The sequence below is a fragment of the Polypterus senegalus genome, chromosome 14, assembly GCF_016835505.1.
Source record: "Polypterus senegalus isolate Bchr_013 chromosome 14, ASM1683550v1, whole genome shotgun sequence".
In the NCBI taxonomy this organism is placed as follows: Eukaryota; Metazoa; Chordata; class Cladistia; order Polypteriformes; family Polypteridae; genus Polypterus; species Polypterus senegalus.
Genome location: NC_053167.1, coordinates 82,649,534 through 82,666,011, shown reverse-complemented (window position 1 = coordinate 82,666,011; position 16,478 = coordinate 82,649,534). Strand labels below are relative to the sequence as shown.

Sequence of the window (16,478 nt, the reverse complement as noted above, 5' to 3'; positions counted from 1 at the left end):
CAATTAAAATATTAGAGTTATTTTTGCCCAATCTGCTTTAGACAGAAGTTTTACCTGATGAAGTTTGTAGACAGCTCCAATGTGGGGTCTGATTTTACCCTCCTTGCAAAGCTGAATAGCTGTAAAGATGGACTTGGAAAATAAACCAAAATCCTCATTTCTGTAACGACCCCAATATACACCCATCGCTGAAATATTTTTCAAAAGCAGAAGATTAGCTGGAATTGAGGGTATGGCTCCACCAGCAAAACCAACTACCACAATTCTGCCTTCCCAGCTTAGACTGCCAAGACAAAAATAAAACAAATTAATACAACAACAACATTTATTTATATAGCACATTTTCATACAAATAATGTACAAAATAGCTCAACATGCTTTACATGATGAAGAAAAGAGAAATAAAAGACAAAGTAAGAATTAGAATGAGACAACACTAATTAACATAGAATAAGAATAAAGTTCGATGGCCAGGGAGGACAGAAAAAAACAAAAAAATTCCAGACGGCTGGAGAGAAAAAACAAAATCTGCAGGGGATCCAGGCCACGGGACCGCCCAGCCCCCTCTGGACAAACTTCATCAACAGCTGAAAATACTTGGAAGAAAAATAGAGTACATTTGAAAAATGCTTTGTTATTCATGATAAAGGCGGGCAATCTTATTGCAGGGGAACACCTATTCTTGATAAAATAATGTTTCTTAAAACATATCTATTTATATATATATATACACATACATTTATATTCTAAAAAATTGCTGTAATGTATTGAAGGGGCTGGTCTTAAAAGACTAATGTAATGGTAGGCTCTTCATTTCTTTTGGCTTTTTGACCTTTCGCACTTTTTCATACAATATGTCTCCCCACAACTGAAACTACAATGCAGAATCTGAACAAGCAGAAGAGAGACTTTTAATCATAAACAGTACCAACGAGATTTTATTGCACATATAGTGGGAGACCCAGCAGGCACAGAATTAGGCTAAAGCTATGACAAATACGAAAATGGGAAACAACACTGGCACTAACAGAGGCCATTATGCCCTAAGTGTGAATGCACAGCACCCTGTAAAGGATATATGCAAGGTTACCAAGATTTAAGAGAGATGGTCAAGGAGGGAACACTTGAAGCAGCAACACCTTCTAACCACCAGAAGGTGCTCAAATCCACTGGGAAATGCATGGTTTATTGCTGTCCCTCTGTAAGAGAAGGTAGTGTGGTGTCTGCTATGGAGAGCATTCTCTGTGAAACTAAAGGCTCAAGGGTGCTGAAACACTATACACCATTAAAGGGAGTTTTAACCTGGAATTCCTGGAGCAAGCCCAACATAGCCCACGACTCAAGATCAAGGCTTGACCAGAAGTAAACGCAAAAGTGGATTTAAAGTTGTCATTCAGACAAAACTCCAGTGAGTGCAGAGTGAAGAGTAGATTTGCTGCCAGGCATCTGCCCGAACAGAGGCCATGTCAGTAAGGAAGAAACAAGAGGTAAAGGAGCATTTGAAACTTGTGGTACTGACTGCAGTCATGGAGAAGTGGAACAGCTAAAGGAAGACAGGGATGGAAGAGCTGTAGTGAAAAGGCCCAGTGTCGCAGTAGGTGTTAGTTAACATTTCTTTTGTTATTTTTCATGGTTTTTGGCCCTCTTTTTGATCCTTCTGTTGCGGTTTATTTAAAAAACCTGTTTTTGGCATACTTATAGATTGATAGATGATGTCACTAAAGCACCCCCAAATGTTCACACCCTGTGCAGTACAAAGGACATGGATACTTATGTATTTGTTCTGCAAGTTTCTTCACATAAAAAAACGATAACATGCTAGAGTGAAAGTGTAGAATGAAAAAAAGGAAAAATCTCCAAATAATCAGTAAAAACAAATATAGTAAATCAAGTCTGATTTGCCCCACATACAATTTATAGCAAAAGAGCTGACCCTAAATCACAAAGTATTCAAATTTAAATGAGTCCACATTATTGGAAAAAAAAAATCAAAAATAAAATCATTGAAATAAAGAAAAAAAAAATCAAAATCTGCTAACACTACAATAAATATAAAATGAATCATTAAGAGAAGTGTTCACCCATGGCTAATGTACTTATCTATTTCCTTTTAAAATGCCAGCCAGCCACCATTATCAGATGATCACAGAAAACAAACAATTTGAATGGCCTGTTTTTGCCAAAATATTTTCAATGTTCTAATGAAACATTTTTTTCTCTTAAAATAAAAACAATACTTTACAAATGACAATGTGTAGTAAGTATTTTAATTTTTTAATATAATAGCATGCCAGTCTGCATGCAATGCAATCTGCTAGAAAGTCACTAGGTGGTGATGTCCCATTCTGGATGTTATAGGATTCATAAATGGTAACTTAAGGGGTAAATGCAGGTTATCTTTCCAATACTGCAAATTGCTTATTCCGTGTAGCTGAACCACCATATAAGATTTTCATTGCACTTTATCTCTAGCTTTGAGAGAGGTCTGCTTATCTCCTCCTCTACTTTACGACACACAATGACTGAAATCATAATGAAAACATCTTGTGTGGAAACCACTTCTGTATTGTCAGTAGGTTATGCAGAAATGTGCAGATGGCTACTGTAGTCATTGGGCCATCATACAAGGGCAGCTGTGGATTAAGCATGGAGGATTAAGAGTGATGAAAGAATAACAGCAATGATAACAATTATGGGGGTAGCCTAAATAACGAAAGGCATCAACCTTTGGACCTTATATTGAAGCAAGACACACCTGAAAATACATGCAGTGCTGGGTTAAAATAGTGAAAACCTGACTGTTTAAAAAATATATATATTAAAACAAACAATTGTGCTGAATACTGGTTCTAAGAAGAAATACAAGCGCAAGAAAATGTCTTTAACAATGAATCTCAGGATCATTTGCATTTCTTTGAAACAAAATAACAGGCTGTATTGCTGCTGTCTTTTGAGAAATTACTGGATTTAATATTTAGAAGCTGTAGCTCATTTTTAGTAAAATAAGCAAGATGGAGAAAAATACTCCCACCTGATTGTATATGTCCCTATTATTAGGTCATATCACATTACACAACTTTTCCAGTGATTTTGCAGTCATTATTTACATAATCTTACAAAGTCAGTGGCAGTTGCAACGTATTATGAGACTACGAGTTGTGTAGTCTAACATACCCATTGACTCAGTCCAACCAGGTTTGATTTTCACTTAAGTTGGAAGACCAGGCTTGTGTGGTGTGAGTGTTGATTCCCAATGAGTGCTCACCCAGAAGTACAATACATACAATGCAGCTAACAAGGAGTAAGGAATGCAAGTGTTCTGGACCTGACAAACAAAAGATGTTTTGTTTTTTTTATGCACCATAACAGAATTAAAAAAAAGAACAAAAAAAGCCAGAAATTGCATATGGACTTACAATAAATGTAAAGCCTTTGCACGGGCTTTACCAGGCAGCATTTTATTGGCTGTCATAAAAAAGTGAGCTTGCAATACTTTGGAAATGTGAACTTTGCTGGAAAGTCATCATGCAGTGATGTACTTTGTCAAGCTCTGCTATTTCAAGGCGTGTAATCTGATGTTCTCTGACAACGACATCAACAACTGCACTCTTCAACATTGATATCTTCTACAACTAAAAGTTGTTTAATGTAATGCGACATCAGCTTTACTCCATATACTTTATACTGTACACTACCCATGCTGCCTGTTGAAGACAGATAATAGAATAAATTTAAAAATATGTGATATTTCTTGCGGTACACTGCCTTTAAAAGCCTCTGTATCCTTGCGTGTCTGAACCTATCTTGACTGGCGCTACCAAAGCCGAGTGCATTCCCATTTTCAGGCACCTTGCTTGCCTACTATCCACTCTTATACTTCAAATCTTTGAAGGTTTCTCTCAGCATGCCTACTATACCTTTACTCCTCCTTGTATGTCTCACTTTCACACTTTTTCTTCCGATCGGGTGACCAAAGTAAAACTGACCAATCAGATTGCTGTAAGGGACCGGGATACACAGACTTTAGTGTTTTATTATATAGTAGATTTTTAAAAATATTACCTGCTGAGAGAATCTTTGAAGATCTCTCCACCAACTGCATCAAATACCACATCGACTCCCTGTGAATTGGTCAGTTTTTTCAACTCCTCTTTTAAGTTACTGCTGGAATAATTGATACTGGAAGATGCTCCCTTCTGGACTGCTATCTTGCACTTCTCATCACTTCCTGCTGCAGCAATCACCTTAAAATGTAAAAGCAACACTTATTTGTTTTTGTTTATTTGTTTATTTGCAATTACCATGGAAGTGTGATGCAGATCTTTGTAATCAAGTGAACAATCACCACGTAAACATTATTTTAAACAGCACATTGCAAAATAACAATGTAAGAAAATTTAAATACAAGATGGTAACAGCTTTAAACAATCTTAAACAGTATATATTCAAAAGGAACAGTCCATTCAAATTTCAAAAATTATATTTTTAGATGGTAGAAAACCTGTATGAACATGATGTATGTATGATTTCTGTTCTGGCTAACTCACATTTCAATGTTTTGTAGACTGTTTATGTGCTTGATAATTTTAGAACCAGAGATTAGCAACCCAAGTTAACACTGTAAACACAATGAGATCTTTACAAAGCACCTACAAATTCAAGTCATAGTAACAAGTAGCAAGTAACATAAGCCCATGAATAATTTGTCTGTGTGAATAATGTATATTTATAATTTTAAAATTACAATAAGGTCTTCTGTTGAAAGAGAACAGATGTGACTAAATGAACAAGATTTTCTTAACAATGATAATTGCATAACGGAGACACTACTCTGTACATGTGACAATAAATATAAATCTAAACCAAACGTCTTCTTTTGCAAGCATCAGTAAATTGTATCCTCTGCAGCAGGGACATTCCACTTCTAATTGAATCATTTTTCAGCCTTCACAAGTACAACACCAAATGGCAGTTCTTTCTTTCATACAGCATATTAACATTTTAATTTCTATAAACAAAGCACCCCTGAATTGTTATTGTAACAAGTTCAATGCATGCATGGAATAACATTCAGTTGTGTTTGGGGATTCAGTTAACTGATTTGAATGTTGGAGCATTTATATCTTCCTGTCAGCAGTCAGTTGTCACACTTCTGTTGAGTAAACATTTCTGTATCAAAGATTCATTTACAAAAATAAAACACGATTTTTAACAGTACTTTACAATGTCACATACTTAAAAACTAGCCTATACAACTTGTGGTGTCTGAATAGCTTTCACAGACAGCAGATTCCAACTCAGGTGATGTAAAAATGGCACCTGATGTCCTGTTGTTAATTGTTCATTGTGGAGGGTCTTTGAGTGGTTGTTTTTCAAAATTCTTAAACATACAAGTCTTCAAATATGTACCCAACAGAGGTTTAAAATGTCTGTTGAAGTCTGAAGGTAAAACTGCTATCTGCTTCAGACCACGATGAAGATCAGGTCAAAGTATTACTAAATTTATTACAATGAGCAGAAAATGCAGCTGTCCGGTTGTTTTTAGCGTAACCTAAAAATGTATATAATTCCTTTCCTACTACATTTATTTCTAGGTAAGTGACTTTTTCGTTTTTTTATTTATTTCTTTTTCGATGGTTAACTTATAGTTAACTTGAATCAAGCAGCAAGAGAAATGAGCTGGTGTAGTAGATATGCTGCTTCTGCTCTCCTGACAGTTGTATTTGGAATACACTTTTGTATCAAGAGCCATTGTTGGACAAGTAAAAGAGAAAAGTATGCAAAATTGCCAAGTTGTAAAACATACAAAATATATAATATACAGTAACCACTCTCAAGGTTAGTTTTAAAACAGCAAACTTATCTGTAATTGAAATTACACAGGATGTACTACACCTGCTAGACTATGTCATGTTTAAGCCTGGCTTCTTCTTCTGACCATGTTTAAACTCCTCTTGATGTCTTTGTTGTTAATGTTTATTCTTTATATAAGTATGTTTGTTTTGTCAGTTTTGTTAATAGTTTGGTTTCTATGTGTGGGTCATTGTTCTTTCTTGTGAGTGACTTCCCAAGAGGAGGGAACACTTGTCAATTTCCAATGAGGGACTGCTCCCAGCCCTATAAAGGCTCATGGGATTTGCTGTCCCTCTGTGGTACATTGCATGCACTGGCATTGGGGAGTTCTCCTCTTATTGTTTATTCTTTTTCTTTGAAGTTTTTTTTGGCTTTTTAACATTTTTGCTCTCTCTAAGGATTTTGATTTCTGTTAAGCAGATTGGGATTTGGTTATTGTGGATTGCCTTTTTAAGCAACAACTTTTAATCTTGTGTGGCTGTTTTGAGATTTTGTTCTACAGTACTGTATATATATCTTTTCGGTAATAAATCTTAAATTTTTTTTAAAGATTCTTTGACTGACACACGTTGTGCGTTTTGGGACTATTTGCTGTTTTTTTGTATTTAACATGTATCTCCATTTGAAGAGTAGTGAGAACTTACGCCTCCTGTATTCCTGGGTTAGGCTTTCCTTGGGTGAGATCTGTTGTATGGGTCTCTTTGAGGCCTCACTCCTTTGCTATTTTGCATATCCAGATTCACAACAGATAAGTCTGCAAATTCATCAAAGCCTTTTAATGAGAATCTGTGAAAATTTCCAAAATGTGCACAGTACACTTTACTGGAGATATTGAAACACAAATTAAATTTCCCTGACAAATTTCCTTGAAGAATAATCTTGCTGACTTTGAACAAAATTGGTCTACTGGGAGCTGAGTTGTTTCTGCAGACAGACAGACAGACAGACAGACAGACAGAAAGACATGGCAACCACAGTAGGTGCTTTTTGCATTATATGCAAATACACCTAAAAAGTCAACAAATATTTTACATCAAGTTGCAAAGTAAAGAACATCTTATGTGGTCGATTATGTACCTAACAATAAAATAATCCTGAGCTTCCTATATGTTTTGTGATGTTGGAATTTTTCCTCTATAATCTTTCAAATAATTCAGCATGATGTAGTTATTTATGACTGATACTTGTTGTACATCTCATGGCAATTATGTTATTCCACATGCATTCTGGTAGCAATTACATTCAGAACGATAAAAATATATTCTTGATTAACTATTTTTTCTTCAAACAAATTATAGACTTTTATAGATCATTTTTTTGTGTTAGTGAACCATGTATTAAGGGAATTGTCTCTTTTGTATACACTTGCATAATTATCTTTTGTTCACTTAAGTGGTTTAGATAAGGTGGTATTTATGGCATTAAACTAACATCACCACCCTGGATAAATTATAGGAAATAACACTTCAGCAATCCCCCTTCACTTCAGCCTTGAAACACAAAAAATGACAAACACACACACACATATCTGCTAAAATGTTTAAGATGCTGAGATTCAGTCTTCCCTGAAATACAGCTCTAAGTGCTCCTGTACTTCAACATGTTTGAAAGTTTGTGATCTTTTTTTCTTCTGCGAGGCTGGAAATAGCTTTCTTGAATATTTGAAGAAATGAGATTTACACTTCTCAAAGAGGTGCACTATAAACAACAGTAAGCAATACCTGTGTGTGCATTCAGTGTCAGTCAAGCAAATTACTTACGTTTTAATTGGCCTTTTTTACACCAAAACACTAGACTGGTTAGGAGTTTCAATTAGAAATATACTTTAAAGCTGCCTTATATATATATTGTGACAGATTGTCCACGTGTGTCCACGACTCCAGACACCAGGTAAAAGTCCAACAGTAGACTTTATTTAAATGCCACAGTGCATAAAGCACCCTTTCCTCCACTATAACTCATACAATCACTAATCACAAATACAATAAATCAATCCTCCACTCCCAGACGCGTTGCCACCCTTCCACCCAGCTCAGCTCTCCGTCTGGGAGCTCCCACAGTCCTTTTATACATCCTGACCCGGAAGTGTTCCCAATCCCCAGTCCATGTGATTCATTATCACTTCCAGGTCAGGTACAAGTCCTTCTTCTCACCCTGGAAGCACGTCGCTCTTCCTATGACGTACTTCCGGGTTATAGGGCATGAATGATTCTTCGGTCCTCCCTGCAGCTCCCTCTTGCGGCTCCTGTGGTATCCAGCAGGGCCATGTATAAAAACTACATAGTCCATGACTCCCTGCTGGTTTTCGGGGCACCTTTATACTGCAGGGAGGGCTCCATCTGTCGGCCTGTAAATATCAAGTAATCCCACGCTACATCGCGCTTTGACTTTCGCAGCTTCACTCTATCGCAGATTTTATATGTAAGCATATCTAAATATATATCACGGATTTTTCCCTGGCTCATGGATTTCTGCGGACAATGGGTCTTTTAATTTATGGTACATGCTTCCTCAGTTTGTTTGCTCAGTTGATTTCATACAAGGGACGCTATTGGCGGATGGCTTAGAAGCTACCCAATCAGAGCATGTATTACATATTAACTAAAACTCCTCAATGATATAAGATATGCTTCCCGCGCGGTGCTTGATTGTTTGTTCTTCTCTTTCTCTGACATTCTCTGCGCCTGACGGAGGAGGTGTGAGCAGAGGGGCTGTTTGCACAGAGGCTGTTTGCTTAGAAGATACGGATGCTCCTCTAAAAAATGGCGCCTTATCGCGGTGCTTTGGCATACTTAAAAGCCCAAAAGCACGTATTGATTTTTTGCTTATCCCAGGAGGGATTACTACATATATATATATATATATATATATATAGTGGTAAGCAGCCCGGACACAGGCAGGCAGACATCGGTTGTCACCCAACACACTTTTATTTACAAGAATATGTACAAGTATGACACACACAACCCAGTGCCACAGCACCAATCACCCCAAAGTCCAGACCCTTTCACAATGCATTTTCTCTTTGTCTCTGACCGCCTCCACTCCCCTCCTCCAAGCTCCGTATCTTCCACCCAACTCCAGCCATCGAATGGAGGGAGGCGGACCCTTTTATAATCACCCGGATATGCTCCAAGTGCCTCCCGATAATCTTCCACTGGCCATCCCCAGTGTGGTGGAAGTGCTGGCTGTGCACCCAGAAGCACTCCGGGCGTCTGCAATCCTCTTCCCCTCAGCACAAGGGTGTGGTGGAAGTGCTGAGGGCCAGGGCTCCAAAGGCACTGGGGCGGCCCCTGGCAGTCATCATGGGCCCATATAGGGTTGAGCTTCCAAGCTCCGTTCCTGTGGTTTCCAAAGCCACCAGGGTGGTCGCCCCTACATGGCCTGGGGGAGGCGTAAGCCCTCCTCCAGTCCTCCTGGGTGTCCCGGCTGGGTTACACCCCCAGCCACCTGTGACAATATATATATGAATGACTATCTGCAAAATTATTAAATATAAAATATAAGCAGATAGGGGCAATCTCATGGTAACATTCCAGAAAACAGCTCAGCCAAGAAAGACATAAAATATTAACATAAGGATTTTATTAAATAAATGGTTTTCAAAATGAGAAGGATTATCCCATGTAATACCCAAAAATATTCATCAAAAACAATACACATTCCAGTTTCTCTGAACTCACCACCTAGAATTGATGTCTCCATGTAATTGGTACTGTGGCATATCCACCTGCCCACGTCAAACTACCAAAAATACGTACACTCTCTCATCTGTCTCACTTTTTCACCGCTCTAACTTGCTGTTTGCTGTTAGCTCAGTGTGAATTTAGGGTTGTGGCAGATTGAAACCACATCTGTGAAAAGTTTTAAAACTCCTTGCTTCTATTTTAGCACATTTTATTAGTATTGACAATTTTGTAATAGCTTTTTGTTGTGATGGTTATGTTATTGAAACACTATCCTATTGTTGTTCTGTGTGTTTTTTGGGTGGCTACACTCATGTTATCTATGGTTACTAAACACTGCTGCTACCACGTATTAGGGCTTCATTCCTATGTCCTGCTGTCATCATTTTAAGATGGTGGCACTCTGTTTCAGGTATCCATGTATTAGATTAAAGAAATAAAATTCTCCACATGAAGAGCTATGCAAAATATTTTAGACAAAGTACTTTTACTGAAGTGTGAATTTTCGGATAACTTTTTTGAAAAACATTCTTGCAATGGTATGACAATGTGCATCACCACAGCAATTGCTTGCATTCCTCTTATGTTCAGGGTTAGCCATTTGCTGCCTTTCCCTGCTTGTAATCCCATTTTTCACCAAGGCACACACCATTATAAGCTGTACATTTTTTATGCCAAATGATTTCCTCCATTCACGCCCACTCTGCTTTTTGCATTATTATATCAAATCAATTGATATTACTAGGTTCAAACCTGCACTGGAAATAAGGACACAATATGAGTTATAATTTGTGATGAAATATTTGTCTGACAGAAGTTAACATTGACTCTTAGTTGTCTCAAAATGACCAAATTACTCAAATTTTTAAAAGGTTTCCGTTAATTACACTGTGAAATAGTACTTCTTAGTACTTAGTTTTTCAAAGTAGTATCGGGCGTGCTAATTGATAATGCTCTTGACATAGTAAATTCGTCATTAGATACAGGGGTCTTCCCAGACTGTCTTAAGACTGCTGTAGTTAAACCCCTTCTTAAGAAACATAATCTTGACCCCTCGGCTCTTGAAAATTTTAGACCCATCTCTAACCTGCCTTTCTTAAGTAAAGTTCTGGAGAAGGCAGCCATTATACAGTTAAATGACCACCTCAATAAACATGCTATTCTTGATAAATTTCAGTCGGGTTTTAGAACAAATCACAGCACAGAAACTGCACTTGCTAAAGTAGTAAATGATTTGCGAGTGAACGCAGACAGAGGTCATTTATCTGTTCTCATCCTCTTAGATCTGAGTGCTGCATTTGACACCATTGATCATAATATTCTGAGAAATCGCCTTAGTCAATGGGTGGGCCTCTCTGGCAGTGTCTTAAATTGGTTTGAAACCTACCTGACAGGGAGAAAATTTTTTGTTAGTTGTGGTAATTACAACTCGAAGACACATGGTATCCAATATGGTGTTCTACAAGGCTCTATCCTGGGTCCTCTGTTATTCTCAATCTACATGCTTCCGTTAGGTCAGATTATCTCAAGGCACAACGTGAGCTACCACAGCTATGCTGATGACACACAGCTGTAGTTATCAATAGCACCTGATGACCCCGATTCTCTTGATTCGCTAACACAATGTCTGACTTGTATCTCAGAATGGATGAATAGTAACTTTCTCAAGTTAAATAAAGAGAAAACTGAAATCTTAGTGATTAGCAATAATGGATACAATGAGGCTATTAGAAATAAACTGGATACATTAGGATTAAAAGTCAAGACGGAGGTAAAAAGCTTAGGGGTAATTGTTGACTGTAATCTGAATTTTAAATCGCATATTAATCAGATCACTAGGACAGCATTTTTTCACCTAAGAAACATAGCAAAAGTTAGACCTCTTATATCTTTGAAAGATGCTGAGAAATTAGTTCACACGTTTGTTTTCAGTCGACTAGATTACTGTAACGCACTCCTCTCAGGACTACCCAAAAAAGACATAAATCGCTTGCAACTAGTGCAGAATGCAGCTGCTAGAATCCTAACTAGGAAAAGAAAATGCGAACACATTTCTCCAGTTTTAATGTCACTAAACTGGTTACCTGTGTCATTCAGGATTGACTTTAAAATTCTGCTTATGGTTTATAAAGCCTTAAATAATCTCGCCCCATCTTATATATCAGAATGTCTGACACCTTATATTCCAAATCGTAACCTTAGATCCTCAAATGAGTGTCTCTTTAGAATTCCAAGAACAAAGCTTAAAAGAAGTGGTGAGGCGGCCTTCTGCTGCTATGCACCTAAAATCTGGAATAGCCTGCCAATAGGAATTCGCCAGGCTGATACAGTAGAGCACTTTAAAACACTGCTGAAAACATATTACTTTAAGATGGCCTTTTTATAACTTCAATTTAACTTAATCCTGATACTCTGTATGTTCAAATCTTCATAATAACTATTCAGGGTGGCTCTAAAATCCGTACTGATCCGTACTCTCTCTTCTATTTCTTTTTCCGGTTTCTTTGCGGTGGTGGCCTGCGCCTCCTCCACCTACTCAAAGCTTCATGATGCTCCAGCAATGATGGATGTATTAAAAGGCAGAAGTCTACGTGACCATCATCATCACGTCCTTCTGTGAGAACCCTAAATCCAAAGAGGACTGTTTTAATTTATGTTAGGTAGAATGCCCAGAGGGGACTGGGCAGTCTAATGGTCTGAAATCCCTACAGATTTTATTTTTTTCTCCAGCCGTCTGGAGTTTTTTTTGTTTTTTCTGTCCCCTGGCCATTGGACCTTACTCTTATTCTATGTTAATTAATGTTGACTTATTTTGTTTTCTTATTGTGTCTTTTATTTTTCTATTCTTTATTATGTAAAGCACTTTGAGCTACTGTTTGTATGAAAATGTGCTATATAAATAAATGTTGTTGTTGTTCAATACTGAGCAAGCTACAACCTTCAAATTGTTCGGCCACAACTGACTAGGCAGAAAAATATATATAATATACATATACATATTTCTTTGGAATAGGATTGGGATATGCAAATGGCAAAAATCACAGTAATTAAACAAAGGAAAAGATCAAAACCAGAAAGTCAAATGATTGTGAACCTAAGAGAGAGAGAGAGAGAGAGGTTGGGAGCATGCACTCATTGCATGTTGCTGCACCCACCACATGCTGAACCACCTGGATTGGGACCCGAGTGCAGCACATGACACTTTAGCATCACACTGGAACACTGTGAGTTTTTTACAGCATCTAAGCCTTAATGCTAATCCAAACTCATAATCTGTATGATAGAAATTTGATTATCCAGGCCACAATTTACCAAGGTCATCAATTATCTGAGGCCAACCTGTAAGTACAATACATTACCGTATATACTTGCGGATAAGTTCTCCCACAAATAAGTCGGGTCTTGATTTTACCATATAATTTCTGGTATTTTATAATGTTGGTCGTATAAATAGAACGCGAAAAACTCACGCTATTGCTCCAAGAGATTATGATATGCTAACGCCCACCTGCAAGAGTAGCCACGAAGCACACTGCCTTTTTTTTCAATGTATTGTGCCTATGTGACCACACGGTAATACCTGAATTATTCCAAAACAATGTTTGTACTGATTTGTGTTTTTTGTATCTCACACCCTCATACACCTTTATCATAAGAGCATCCCTTATCTATGATGGAGCATTTGATCGGAAAAAAATATAAAGCTGGTTTTAAATTAAATGTTGTTGAAGTAGCGAAAGAAACTGGTAACTGTGCTGCTGCAACAATATACGATGCATCTGAGAAACTGATTCGAGATTGGAGGAGGCAAGAAAATGGAAAAAAAAAATTTAAGTGTCGCATTTTTGAACAGGAGCTTAAGTCAGGGTCTGATTTTATGATCGAGAAACCCAAATTATATGTGAGTATTTATGGTAACTGCTTTATAATTCATTAAAGCTTTACAGTGATTATTGTACCGAGTGTGTAAATGCTATACTTTTAAGTTCAACTATACCAAATGAGAGATCAAGGAGCTGGTGACAGTAAGAATATGTGCACGACCCATTCACCCATTTCATAATGGATGGGAGAGTCTAGAAAAATTAAAATTAAAGATAAAATGGCTAAGAGATGGAATAGGCAAGCGTCTAATTAAGAAAGATCAAAAACAAAGCATTAAAACTAAAGATCAAATCATGCAAAAACTAATTTGAAAATATATATTCATTGCCAACTTAAGATGTTTTGCAGTAGTATGCCACCATCTTATACATCTGACCAGCAACACACACGGCAATCATAAATAATATGGCTGCAGCCATGCAGAGATTGTGATAAAATGGTAGAGACCATCCAAAAAATAGAGCACAACATGCAATTGCCAGAATAATCATATAAATATAAATAATCACAAAAACAATTATAAATTTCTGCCTTGCGCCCTGTGTTGGCAGGGAGTGGCTCCAGCAGACCCCCGTGACCCTGTAGTTAGGATATAGCGGGGTGGATAATGGATGGATGGATGGATGGATGGATGGACAATTATAAATTGTTAAAAAATAACCTAGACTATATACCAGTATAAAACTCAGCCAAATCTAAAACTCAGATCCATTACAAAAAGGTTGTGCTAGTTACTGTACATATCTGTACCAAAAAATGAACAATATACCTTCCTGTGTTTAGTAACTAAATTATTGTTTCCTGTTATCCTGTTACAATGTATTTAAGGGTCAGGACTATGTTTCAGTGTGCAAAAAAAAAAATAATACCACAGTATACCGAAGAGTGACATTCCACTATCCAAATTAATGATGGATTTGAAAGGTTTATTTCTTAATGTGACACTTACCTGGTAACTGCTAAGGACTCCTATGGATTTCTTTATAATAGCAAGACACCCACAGGCAATGATTATGGACAATTAAAGTGGGTTTTGTGGTCAAAGTTAAAGTGTTTTTGGACATACATTTTGTAGTAAGAGATTAAAATATTAATAATTACTGGTATACATGGGTTAATTAAGAATGCAAATCTTCAGAAAGTGAGACCTGTACATTATATGATTATTTCCTTCACTGCTATGAAAAGTCAAGCAAAATGACACCTGTTATTGCCTAACTGAAAATATTACAAGATGCAAGTTTTCGAGGCAACTCAGGCCCCTTCTTCAGGCAGTTTACAATTTGACTTCTCATTGCATCCATAATGGCTAACACGGTACAACACCTACCACTACTCCCATCACAGCTAAAACACAAGCTCTGGTAAATATAGTTTAAATGTATACTGCATGGCACTCTCATCACAAGATATGAATTTGAGATCTAAAGGCATAATAAGCTAATTACTGTATGTTGAAAACTGAAAACAGCCTTAGAACCACAGCAGAAATGCATACAGCTGATAAACTGAAATTAACTTTGTCTTCCTCATTATTTTTAACAGTTTCCATGAAATAAAATGCCTGGGCCTGCTTCTATAATTACAGTCTGAAAAAGTGGGAAACTGAATATTTTGACGCTTTTGGAGAGTTTGTTGTATTGGTTTTAAAACACACCAGGGCTGAAACATACAATAACGCTTTACTTTAAATTCCTCTCTTTAAAAAAAAAAAAAACACTCAACCTGTGATCTGACATGTTACATGGAAGATGATGTAACATGTGTAGTCATATACTGTACATAATTGCTAAAGTGGTCTTAGCTGTCAAGTGGCTTCAGTTGATCACTTAAATCAGATCAGGTCAGGTCAAGTTGGGGAGCATGTACTGCTACAGCACGTTTCCGCACCCACTACTGTACATGATGAAACAGCTCGGGATACTGGTTGGCAACCCTCCCAGGCAGACATGCGGACCCACCCTCTGGAAATGACCACCTTTCTGCTGCAGCGAGGTGTTACGTAGGCATCCCCCTTGGACTGGTTCAGCCACTTGTGTCCTCAACAATGAGGATACTGCAAGCTGGATCACCCTTGTGGAATCACGCCACATGGCTATAGTGCCATAACTGATGCTCCCTCACAATGCAGGTAATGTGCCTCATTTGGGACTCCATGAATAATGGCTCATTCGACACAAAATCAAACCAGTGGTACAGGAGTCCAGTCTTCATCTCAGGTCACTGGATAGCGTCCATGTCTCGCAATCATATAGCAAGACACGAAGCACCGGGATTATTAAAAGACTTGGACCTTGTCCATTTGTATAGATATCAGGAGTGCCACATACCCCTTTCCACTGACCTCATGAATCACATGAATCTTTCTGGTTCATCACTTAAATATGTTTTAAAAATGTATTGAAAACTAAACACAAACAATACTTATAAAAATATAAAAAATGTAATGAAAACATTACATCAGAGGGCAAATTATTAGTACTTTGCATACACAATGTCATATAGGTTAACATTCAGAATGACTTGAATTTGAAGTTTACTACATTCTGTTTACAGCGTTCATATGGCCTCTTGTCCTATAAGAATATAATAGGTTACCTGCAAAGTTTTGCAGGACAACTTTCAACGATATGAAAACAATTAAGGAATTTGGGTGGACTGTTCTTTTAAATGTTGTCTCTTTTAGAACACTTAACTGTCATTAAACATATCATTATTAATAAAGTTTTACCTTTGCTTGAAGAACATTTGCAGCAATATCAACAGCAGCAAGACCAGCACCTCCTGCAGCTGCAGTGACCAACACTACCTCCCTAAATTAAAAGAAGACATCAACTTTGTGTTATTTTGGTGTTAAATCTACATTCCAGTGCTGCACAACATGTAGAGACACAAACTGATTCTAATCAAGTAGTATTAAGAAGTTAATTAAATTCTCCCTGTGAGGGAAACTGCTTAAGATCCTGAATGCAACATACATAATAAGGCTGCAGCCATCCAGAGATGCTGAGAAAATGGTGAAGACCATCCAAAAAATAAGAGAAAGATGTAGCT

General features: G+C 37.3%; 1 protein-coding gene across 2 annotated transcripts in view; it reads right to left on the bottom strand.

Annotated features, from left to right (window-relative positions):
* Window positions 1–16,478, bottom strand: part of LOC120514971 (quinone oxidoreductase-like protein 2) — a 32,262-nt gene that overhangs the window by 765 nt on the left and 15,019 nt on the right. For both annotated transcript variants that reach the window (XM_039735631.1, XM_039735632.1), the window contains 3 exons: window positions 16,156–16,237; window positions 4,063–4,244; window positions 55–283 (listed from right to left, as the gene is read on the bottom strand). In XM_039735631.1, the coding sequence (XP_039591565.1) occupies window positions 55–283; window positions 4,063–4,244; window positions 16,156–16,237 (493 nt within the window). The remainder of the gene's footprint in view (window positions 1–54; window positions 284–4,062; window positions 4,245–16,155; window positions 16,238–16,478) is intronic.